We start from the raw sequence: 12,500 nt of genomic DNA, 5'->3' as shown, positions 1-12,500 counted from the left end.
GCCCAACAGGCCCCAACCAAGACGGGCACCCGGAAGGGATGGACAGCGGGACCCAGGAGCTCCAGACACGCAGTTCGGATGCAGTAGCCTGAGGCGTCGACCCCCGTCTGACAGGCAGGCCCAGAGCGTACCCCCAGAAATATACATACATACATACATACATATATACATACACATACACACATACATGTATACATACCCACACATACACATATATACATATACATACACATATGTACACATACACATATATAAACATACATACATACACAGTTCGTCAGCCCCGACAGCCATCACGCGCGCGCGCTGCCACCAGTCACAACATCAGCCACACCCCTGCACCAGACCCAGCAGCCACGGGCGCCCACACCACAAACAAACGGCAGCAGAAACAGCAGCCGCAATAACCCCAGACAGCCAGCACCAGCCAATCAAATCAAAGCGATCAAAAAAAAAACTGCGACCAGTAACCACACGCCACCAGGACCAGGGAGACCAGCCGGCGCCAGCCCGCCAGTCAGCCCGAACGCCAACACGCAAACAAGAGACACCAACAACCCCCCCAACCAAAAGGCCCCCCACCCCAACCCAAACCCGCACAAACACACCACCGCCCAAACAACCGAGACACAGCATCCAGACCAGACACGGGGGCTGCGCCGCCACCACATCAAGTCACCAACAGAGACCCCACAGCGCAAGGTCGGGCCACACGGGCACGGACCCCACCCAACAGGAAGTGAGACCCGCGCGACGCCACACACAAATAAATAATAAGATTAAAAAAAAATAAAATAAATAAATAAAATAAAATAAAAAAATTTAAAAAATAAAATAAAATAAAATAAAAATAAGTAAATAATAAAAATAAAAATAATAAATACATTAAAAATAAAAAAATATATATAACAATAATAAATGAATAAAAGCCTGGCAGGCCACCAGACCGCAGTCCCCGCCGGCCGACGAGGCAATGAGAGGTGCGCCGAACCCCAAACCCCCCATGCATGTGTACAAGGCCCCCAGAGTGTCTACTGTGTAGTTAAAATGAAACATTTCTATGAACATATAAATGTGAAAAAGAGGTTTGCGGATGAGGCGGCGTGGCTTAGTTGTGACAGCAACTTGAGGGTTCCAGGTTCGATCCCCGCTTCCACCATTGTAGCAGTCACGGCCGTCGTACACTTCCCACTTAATCCTCCCACACTGCTTTAAATGTAGCTTAAAGTTGGACTGGTTGGGTTTCACTATGTAAAGTGCTGTGAGTCTCTAGAGAAAAAGCGCTATATAAATATACTTCACAATCTAAAGGTAAATTTATAGTGTAGAAATGCTGATTAAAATGTTCTTCTCATGCTCACATCCCTGAAAGTACAGTATGTGTGTTAACAAGACCAGGGACACAATGTGTTCTTGCTGTGTTGTGTTGGAAGCAATTGTCTGACAACTTTACACAAGTCACACATTCTCAATGTTAGGACTTCTTTGTCACAGGCACTTACCAAAATGTGGCTAAATAGTCCCACTTTTAACTGCGGCAATATTCCTGCCTTGTGGGTTTTGTATGAAAGTCACATCTACCTTTCTGTGTGAAAGGAGCTGTGGAATTGCTGACATTGTGGCTCCACCACCATTTCATTTCCCTCTAACTAGCAAACCTCCTTTGTTGAGCTGTGCCCTGAGATCCTGCCGCCATCTTAGCTGACATGACATGACCCACACACACACACACACACACACACACACACACACACACACACACACACACACACACACACACACTACCCTTCCTTCACTTTTGTAATTCTCTTTGCTTCCCAGTGAATGGCAGTCTTGGATCGATAAAAGCACATTGCTTCTTGATTGGCTCTGCTGCGTGCGTGCGTGCGTTGCAAAAAGTCAGTGTTCAAAAACAAGGGGGAAAAAAATACAAAAATGAGGAAATGAGGGGTATTTTATTTGAACTAAGCAAAATTATCTGCCAATAAAACAAGGAAATTTTGCTTGTCAAGACTTTCCAAAACAAGTCAAATTAGCTAACTTCAATGAACCCAAAAATACCTTAAAATAAGTATATTCTCACTAATAACAAGTGCACTACTATATGAGTACCTATTTTCTATTGTTTCATTGAAAATAAAACAGCAAAGTCCATTTGGCTGTCATCTGTTTTAATATGAGACACAATTGTGTCAAAGTCATGATTTTTTTAATGCATGAAATAAGAAATGATTACTTTAAAAAGTAGTTTTATACTTGCGAAAACTGAAATCTAAGTAAGATTAAATATCTCAAATAAGGGTGATATTTGCTTATTTTCTGTCTGATAAGATAATTCTTCTCACTAAGCAGATTTTATGTTAGAGTGTTTTACCGTACTTGTTTTAAGGGTTTTGCTCCTAAATGATCTCAGTAAGATATTACAGCTTGTTGCTGAGATTTGATGAGCTATATTGAGTAAAACATGCTTGAAACTAGAATATCAACTGTTGCAAAGCTGTGTCATCAACACTCACAAGTATAAAACTACTTTTTTTAAAGTAATAATTTCTTATTTCAAGCATGGAAAAAAAATCATGATGCCGAGCGCATATCATAATGGCACTAGCATTACTTATTTAAGAATATTTTTCAACATATTGAGCAAAAAGGTCTCATTTTTCCTACCAAGAAAAGTGCAGTTGTTATTAGTGGGAATATACTTATTTTAAGGTATTTTTGGGTTCATTGAGGTTAGCTAATTTTACTTGTTTTGGAAAGTCTTGACAAGCCAAATTTTCTTGTTCTATTGGCAGATAATTTTGCTCAGTTCAAATAAAATACCCCTCATTTTTGTATTTTTTCTTCTTGTTTTTGAACACTGACTTTTTGCAGTGTGGTGGTTAGAGTGTCCGCCTGTTCAAACCCCGGCCGAGTCATACCAAAGACTATAATAATGGGAGCCATTACCTTCCTGCTTGGCACTCAGCATCAAAGGTTGGAATTGGGGGTTAAATCACCAAAAATTATTCCCGAGCGCGGCCACCGCTGCTGCTCACTGCTCCCCTCACCTCCCAGGGGGTGATCAAGGGGGATGGGTCAAATGCAGAGAATAATTTCGCCACACCTAGTGTGTGTGTGACAATCATTGGTACTTTAACTAAACTTAGGTCAGGCGGATTAGAACAAGTAAAAAAGAGCATTAAAAGGGAACTGCCGAAAAATACATTTACCTAAAATAAACTAAATTGTCAATAGAATAAAAAAGCAAATGAAAACTACATTAGTCATCATTTTTGCACTTAAAGAAAGGTCTCTATGACTTTAGCTCCAGACTTCTTCTGTTTGTCTGAGATGGTCATTACTGCCACAAGTGGTGGGAAAGTGTATTACAAGCAAGTACAAAACTATGGTGTGTAACAATGGTGAATAAAAGTGTAGGACGACCTCCTCAAGGTCATTAGAAGAGAAATGCACTCTTTCATTGAAGTAAACAAAACAACTATCTCATTTGATACTTTTTACAGCTGGGAAAAAAAGGCCAGACCACAGTTTAGTGAAGTCCTGGGCTGTGGCGCAGCACCAAGGTCTACAACACAATAATACAACACAATAGTATTATATTGGGGTATTGTACTACTATAGTACAATACAACACAATAGTATTGCATTGGGGTATTGTACTACTATAGTACAATGCAATAGTATTGTATTGGGGTATTGTACTACTATAGTACAATACAATAGTATTATATTGGGGTATTGTACTACTATAGTACAATACACTAGTATTGGGATATTTTACTACTATAGTACAATACAATAGTAGTGTATGGTGGTATTGTACTACTATAGTACAATACCACACAACAGTATTATATTGGGATATTGTACTACTGTAGTACAATACAATACAATAGTAGTGTATGGTGGTATTGTACTACTATAGTACAATACAATAGTAGTGTATGGTGGTATTGTACTACTATAGTACAATACAAAACAATAGTAGTGTATGGTGGTATTGTACTATTATAGTACAATACAACACAATAGTATTATATTGGGATATTGTACTACTATAGTACAATACAATAGTAGTGTATGGTGGTATTGTACTACTATAGTACAATACAAAACAATAGTAGTGTATGGTGGTATTTGTACTACTATAGTACAATACAATACAATAGTAGTGTATGGTGGTATTGTACTACTATAGTACAATACAATAATAGTGTATGGTGGTATTGTACAACTATAGTACAATACAATAGTATTATATTGGGATATTGTTCTACTATAGTACAATACAATACAATAGTAGTGTATGGTGGTATTGTACTACTATAGTACAATACAATAATAGTGTATGGTGGTATTGTACAACTATAGTACAATACAATAGTATTATATTGGGATATTGTTCTACTATAGTACAATACAAAACAATAGTAGTGTATGGTGGTATTGTACTATTATAGTACAATACAACACAATAGTATTATATTGGGATATTGTACTACTATAGTACAATACAATAGTAGTGTATGGTGGTATTGTACTACTATAGTACAATACAAAACAATGGTAGTGTATGGTGGTATTGTACTACTATAGTACAATACAAAACAATAGTAGTGTATGGTGGTATTTGTACTACTATAGTACAATACAATACAATAGTAGTGTATGGTGGTATTGTACTACTATAGTACAATACAAAACAATAGTAGTGTATGGTGGTATTGTACTACTATAGTACAATACAAAACAATAGTAGTGTATGGTGGTATTTGTACTACTATAGTACAATACAAAACAATAGTAGTGTATGGGTGGTATTTGTACTACTATAGTACAATACAATACAATAGTAGTGTATGGTGGTATTGTACTACTATAGTACAATACAAAACAATAGTAGTGTATGGTGGTATTTGTACTACTATAGTACAATACAATACAATAGTAGTGTATGGTGGTATTGTACTACTATAGTACAATACAATAATAGTGTATGGTGGTAAAAGTAGACAGTTTTATGTCGTCCACAGCTCCTTTACCACATGGGGTCCCCCAGGGCTCAATCCTTGCCCCAATTTTATTTGCGCTTTACCTTCTCCCCCTTGGTTCTATTTTTAGGAAGTACAGTATTGCATTTCATTTTTATGCCGATGATTGCCAGATTTACTTTCCCATGGCACAAAATAACACGGTTCAACGTCTTATTGACTGCCTGCACGACATCAAAGTCTGGCTTTCAGCTAACTTCCTGAGCCTAAATGAAGACAAAACAGAAGTTATGTTGTTCGGTCCAAGTCGCTCTCCCTCCCCCAACGTTGACCTCGGCACTCTGACCCCGTATCTCAGCGACTCTGTCACAAACCTGGGGGTAAAGTTTGACTCAGATTTTAAATTCGAAAAACAAATCAGCAGCGTCGTTCAAAAAAGCTTTTATCAATTACGCCAAATAGCGAAAGTGAAACCGCTTCTATCAAGACATGATCTTGAGAAATTAATCCACGCTTTTATCTCGACTCGTCTTGATTATTGTAATGCCCTGTATGTAGGCATTAGCCAGGCCTCCCTCGCCTGCCTGCAGCTCGTGCAGAACTCTGCTGCTCGTCTGCTAACACTGACCCGCAGACGTGAGCACATCACCCCTATTTTAGCGTCCCTTCACTGGCTCCCTGTGCGTTACCGAATACATTTTAAACTCCTTTTATTTGTTTTTAAATGTCTAAACAACCTCGCGCCAACCTATCTCTCCGACCTCCTTCAGCCTTACTGCCCCACCCGATCCTTAAGATCAGCCGATCAGCTGCTGTTGACGGTCCCTGACACAAGGCTGAAGCTTAGAGGTGACAGAGCTTTCGCCGTTGCTGCTCCCAAGCTCTGGAACGACCTACCCCTGAGTGTTAGACAAGCCTCCTCTCTTCCTGTTTTTAAATCTCTCTTAAAAACATACTTTTATTCCATGGCTTTTAACACTGAGTGATATCCATCCTGCAATGGCGCCCCATAATACACCTGCTGTGATCCTGTTTTTATGTTTTTTATGTTTTTATTAATTCTATTTTAATTATTTATTTTTTATCGTGTTCTGTTTGTGTCGTGTTGTGTTTGCTCGGTACTCGTTTTATCTTTTAACCTGTCCATTGTACAGCACTTTGGCTACCCCTGTGGTAAATTTTAAATGTGCTCTATAAATAAAGTTGATTTGATTTGATTTGATTTGGTATTGTACAACTATAGTACAATACAATAGTATTATATTGGGATATTGTTCTACTATAGTACAATACAAAACAATAGTAGTGTATGGTGGTATTGTACTAATATAGTACAATACAATAGTAGTGTATGGTGGTATTGTACTACTATAGTACAATACAATACAATAGTAGTGTATGGTGGTATTGTACTAATATAGTACAATACAATAGTAGTGTATGGTGGTATTGTACTACTATAGTACAATACAATACACTAGTAGTGTATTGGGGTATTGTACTACTATAGTACAATACAACACAATAGTATTGTATTGGGGTATTGTACTACTATAGTACAATACAATAGTAGTGTATGGTAATATTGTACTACTATAGTACAATACAAAACAATAGTAGTGTATGGTGGTATTGTACTATTATAGTACAATACAACACAATAGTATTATATTGGGATATTGTACTACTATAGTACAATACAATAGTAGTGTATGGTGGTATTGTACTACTATAGTACAATACAAAACAATAGTAGTGTATGGTGGTATTGTACTACTATAGTACAATACAATAGTAGTGTATGGTGGTATTGTACTAATATAGTACAATACAATAGTAGTGTATGGTGGTATTGTACTACTATAGTACAATACAATACACTAGTAGTGTATTGGGGTATTGTACTACTATAGTACAATACAACACAATAGTATTGTATTGGGGTATTGTACTACTATAGTACAATACAATAGTAGTGTATGGTAATATTGTACTACTATAGTACAATACAAAACAATAGTAGTGTATGGTGGTATTGTACTATTATAGTACAATACAACACAATAGTATTATATTGGGATATTGTACTACTATAGTACAATACAATAGTAGTGTATGGTGGTATTGTACTACTATAGTACAATACAAAACAATAGTAGTGTATGGTGGTATTGTACTACTATAGTACAATACAATAGTAGTGTATGGTGGTATTGTACTACTATAGTACAATACAATAGTAATGTATGGTGGTGTTGTACTACTATAGTACAATACAATAGTAATGTATGGTGGTGTTGTACTACTATAGTACAATACAACAATTTGAACCGTCTGTCTCCGGTCCAGGCCTGAACTCGAGGAGTCCTCTGAGCGAGACCAAGAGCACGTCGTCGTCTCTGTCGGCTCTCAGCGACTCGCTCAACAGCTCAGAAGGCGGCGACCTGATGGTGCACGGCGGCGAGGACCTCAAGAGCCTGCTGGCCCCGCCCTCCTCGGCCGGCAGCCAGTCCAGCGCCGGGAGCCAGTCGGGGACGGAGGACAAATCGGAGAAAGGTAGAAAAGGATTTGAACGTTGGGAGAAAAGAAAAGGCCGACTCCTTTGTCTCCGCCGCCAGGGTTCGAGTGCGTGTTCTGCACGTTTGTGTGCAAGACGCGCAGCATGTACGAGCGCCACCTGCAGATCCACCTGATCACGCGCATGTTCGAGTGCGACGTGTGCCACAAGTTCCTGAAGACGCCCGAGCAGCTGCTGGAGCACAAGAAGTGTCACACCGTCCCCTCCGGAGGGCTCAAGTAAGGAAAGCAAGTACAGTCACATGTTCCTAAGCTCCGCCCCTCCTCACCCCCGCCCATCACACATCACACAACATGACTTTGAAGTTATATATATATATAATAGTTCTCTACTCAATCTTTCTCAACTTCAGACATTTAGTGCAGATTCAATCATCGCTTTAGGAATTGCACCAAAGTTGTGAGGACTTTGTTGTGAAGGACAAATTGGACCACCTAGAAAATCCATTGTGCCTTTTTCTTTTTTTACCACACAAGATTTTTACATTTCTGTCAAACATTTGTATTAAATGATGATAAAAGTACAATTGAATGTGTGATAGCAAAGTAGCAGGTCAGGCAGTACAGGGGTGTCCAAAGTTTCAACTGCCACCACCGTTAGCATTCTAACATTAGCATGTTAGCTTTTTTGCTGATTTCGCAGGTATCCACCTCTGTGTCAAATATGTCATCACTTAACAAATGATACATGATAGCTTTTTTGCAGGATTACATACCTCAGCATCAAATATTTTACTTGAATGTTAGCATGCTAACTTTTTTAGCTAATTTTGCAGATATCTACCTCAGCATCAATATTTTGTTACCAGACAAATGATACCCATTAGCATGCTAACTTTTTTAGCTAATTTTGTAGGTATTGTTGCGTTTGGACCAGTTGTTCCTCCCAGGGAATTCAAGTCACAAGTCGCTCCCAAGCTCTTTACGACACTTAAAGCTGAGTAGAAAACAGAATAGGTATTTTGTAATATATTTGCAAAGCTTTGCATATACATTGAGACCAGTCCAGCATAGAACATTCCCCCCCCCCCCGAAAAACCCTCTCCCCTCTTAAGTCTCTCTTCCTCCCACCCTCGCAGTCTTGTCTCTCCAGCCGAAACACATGCCCATTATCTCTCTTTCTTACATTCCTCACTCAAGGTTAAGCACACAGTTTTTTGCAGACAACCAAAAGACCACAATTGGAAGAAAAACACTAGCTGTTTTGTAATATGATTATGAAATAAAAGAAGTAACACTTAAATTCAGATATATGTAAATATCTGCCTCCGACAGTATACATACCTCAGCATCAATATTTTGTTACTTGACGAATGATACATGTTAGCATGTTGACGAATGATACATGTTAGCATGCTAACTTTATTAGCTAATTTTGCAGGTATCCACCTCAGCATCAATATTTTGTTACTTGACGAATGATACCCGTTAGCATGCTAACTTTTTTTTTAGCAAATTTTGCAGATATCCACCTCGGCATCAAATATTTTACTTACAAAATTAGCTAAAAAGTTAGCATGCTAACGGGTATCATTTGTCAAGTAAAATATTTGATGCTGAGGTGGATATCTGCAAAATTTGCTAAAAAAAAAGTTAGCATGCTATCAGGTATCATTCATCAAGTAACAAAATATTGATGCTGAGGTATGTATACTTACAAAATTAGCTAAAAAAGTTAGCATGCTAACGGGTATCATTTGTCAAGTAAAATATTTGATGCTGAGGTATGTATACTTACAAAATTAGCTAAAAAAGTTAGCATGGTAATGGGTATCATTCATAAAGTAACAAAATATTTGATGCTAAGGTATGTATACTTACAAAATTATCTAAAAAAGTTTGCATGCTAACGGGTATCGTTTGTCAAGTAAAATATTTGATGCTGAGGTGGATATTTGCAAAATTTGCTAAAAAAAAAAGTTAGCATGCTAACAGGTATCATTCGTCAAGTAACAAAATATTGATGCTGAGGTGGATACCTGCAAAATTAGCATGCTAACTTTTTTAGCTAATTTTGTAAGTATACATACCTCAGCATCAATATTTTGTTACTTGACGAATGATACCTGTTAGCATGCTAACTTTTTTTTTAGCAAATTTTGCAGATATCCACCTCAGCATCAAATATTTTACTTCAAATAATACCCGTTAGCATGCTAACTTTATTAGCTAATTTCGCAGGTATCCACCTCAGCATCAAATATTTTACTTGACAAATGATACCCGTTAGCATGCTAACTTTTTTAGCTAATTTTGTAAGTATACATACTTCAGCATCAAATATTTTGTTACTGGACGAATGATACATGTTAGCATGCTAACTTTTTTGCAGGTTTACATACCTGAGCATCAAATATTTGACTTGACTAATGATACATGTTAGTATGCTAATTTTGCAGGTATCCACCTCGGCATCAATATTTTGTTACTAGACGAATGATACCTGTTAGCATGCTAACTTTTTTTTTAGCAAATTTTGCAAATATCCACCTCAGCATCAAATATTTTACCTGACAAATGATACCCGTTAGCATGCAAACTTTTTTAGATAATTTTGTAAGTATACATACCTTAGCATCAAATATTTTGTTACTTGATGAATGATACCCATTAGCATGCTAACTTTTTTAGCTAATTTTGTAAGTATACATACCTCAGCATCAAATATTTTGTTACTTGACGAATGATACATGTTAGCATGCTAACTTTTTTGCAGGTTTACATACCTGAGCATCAAATATTTGACTTGACTAATGATACATGTTAGCATGCTAATTTTGCAGGTATCCACCTCGGCATCAAATGTTTTGCTACTTGACGAATGATACCTGTTAACTTTGTGTTAGCTAATTTTGCTACTTGATTAATGATACCTGTTCGCATGCTAACTTTTTTTAAACTCATTTTACAGGTATACACCTCAGTCACATTCTGGGTTATTAGCATGCTAGAATTAAAAACATTTTTTTTAAATCAGGTATACACCTTAGGGTAGTATATGTTACAGTTAACATTTTAGCATGCTGGATATTTAGCTAATTTAGCATTTAAGCAAGCTAGATGATTTGCTAATTTAGCAGGTATACACCTCAGTTTCATATAATTTGGTATTTTATTAATGCTATCTGTAAACATGCTATTGTTATCATGTTAGCATAGTGTTGTTAGCATGCTAGATTTTTTTTTTTTAAGCTCTTTTTTTTTTGTTACTTGCGCGCTAGCTGTTAGCATTTCAGTTCGGCTGAAATGGCGTTTTCTATATTGTGCTACTTTTGAAGGTGAAAACCAGAGGTGGGTAGTAACGCGCTACATTTACTCCGTTACATCTACTTGAGTAACTTTTGGGATAAATTGTACTTCTAAGAGTAGTTTTAATGCAACATACTTTTACTTTTACTTGAGTATATTTATAGAGAAGAAACGTTACTTTTACTCCGCTCCATTTATCTACATTCAGCTCGCTACTGATTTTTATCCATCTGTTAATGCACGCTTTGTTTGTTTTGGTCTGTCAGACAGACCTTCAAAGTAGGATCTATCAATCAAATGCAGCCACTGGTGACGTTTGACCGATCAAACAGAGCCATGACCGTCACACGTGGACCCCGACTTCAACAAGTTGAAAAACTTATTGGGGTGTTACATTGTACAGAATATGTACTGTACTGTGCAATCTACTAATGAAAGTGTCAATCAATCAATCAAAAGTGTGAAGGAAAAAAGACACTTTTTTATTTCAACCGTACATCCCGTCAAAAGCCTAAAGACTGACTGCACAGTTCCTGTCTTCACAATAAAAGTGCCGCTCCATCGCGCCTGCGCTAACAAAATAAGAGTCTCCGAAAGCCAGCGCAGACAAGCTAGCAAGCTACGGAGTTTGCCGCCAATGTATTTCTTGTAAAGTGTATAAAAAGGAGTATGGAAGCTGGACAAATAAGATGGCAAAAAGCAACCACTTTCATGTGGTATTAGACAGAAAGGAGGAACTTTTTTTCTCCTCCATTTGAAAACGTGGACGTTATCATCACTACTGTCTGATTACAATCAATGCAAGTCATCACAATCAGGTAATACACCAACTTATATTCTTGTCTTCATGAAAGAAAGGAATCTATATGTGTTAAACATGCATGTATATTCATTAAAACACCTTTAACATGTAAACAAAAATGGCTAAATAAATATAAATTATATACTGTATATATATATATGTATATATATATATATATATATATATATATATATGTATATATATATATATATATATATATATATATATATATATATATGATATGTATATATATGACATATATGTCATGTATATATATGACGTATATATATATATATATATATATATATATATATGATATGTATATATATGACATATATGTCATGTATATATATGACGTATATATATATATATATATACATGTATATGTATATATACATATGTATATATATACATATATATACATGTATGTGTATATATGTATGTATACATATATGTATGTATATACATATGTATATATATACATATGTATATATATACATATGTATATATATATACATATATATACATGTATGTGTATATATGTATGTATACATATATGTATATATATACATGTGTATATATATACATGTATATATATACATGTATATATATACATATGTATATATATACATATGTATATATATATATATTATGTGTGTATATACATATGTATATATATACATATATATACATGTATGTGTATATATGTATGTATATATATATACATGTGTATATATATACATGTATATATATACATATGTATATATATATACGTGTATATATATACATATGTATATATATATTATGTATATATATATTATGTATATATATACATGTATATATATACATATGTATATATATATATATATACACATGTA

At 36.0% G+C, this 12,500-nt stretch overlaps 1 protein-coding gene across 3 annotated transcripts in view; it reads left to right on the top strand.

The window, feature by feature from the left end:
* Positions 1 to 12,500, top strand: part of znf827 (zinc finger protein 827) — a 245,090-nt gene that overhangs the window by 227,092 nt on the left and 5,498 nt on the right. For all 3 annotated transcript variants that reach the window (XM_061922893.2, XM_061922892.2, XM_061922894.2), the window contains exons 12-13: positions 7,344 to 7,550; positions 7,613 to 7,790. In XM_061922893.2, the coding sequence (XP_061778877.1) occupies positions 7,344 to 7,550; positions 7,613 to 7,790 (385 nt within the window). The remainder of the gene's footprint in view (positions 1 to 7,343; positions 7,551 to 7,612; positions 7,791 to 12,500) is intronic.

The sequence above is a fragment of the Nerophis lumbriciformis genome, linkage group LG27 (assembly GCF_033978685.3).
Source record: "Nerophis lumbriciformis linkage group LG27, RoL_Nlum_v2.1, whole genome shotgun sequence".
Classification (NCBI taxonomy): domain Eukaryota; kingdom Metazoa; phylum Chordata; class Actinopteri; order Syngnathiformes; family Syngnathidae; genus Nerophis; species Nerophis lumbriciformis.
This window is presented reverse-complemented; position numbering and strand designations above follow the sequence as displayed.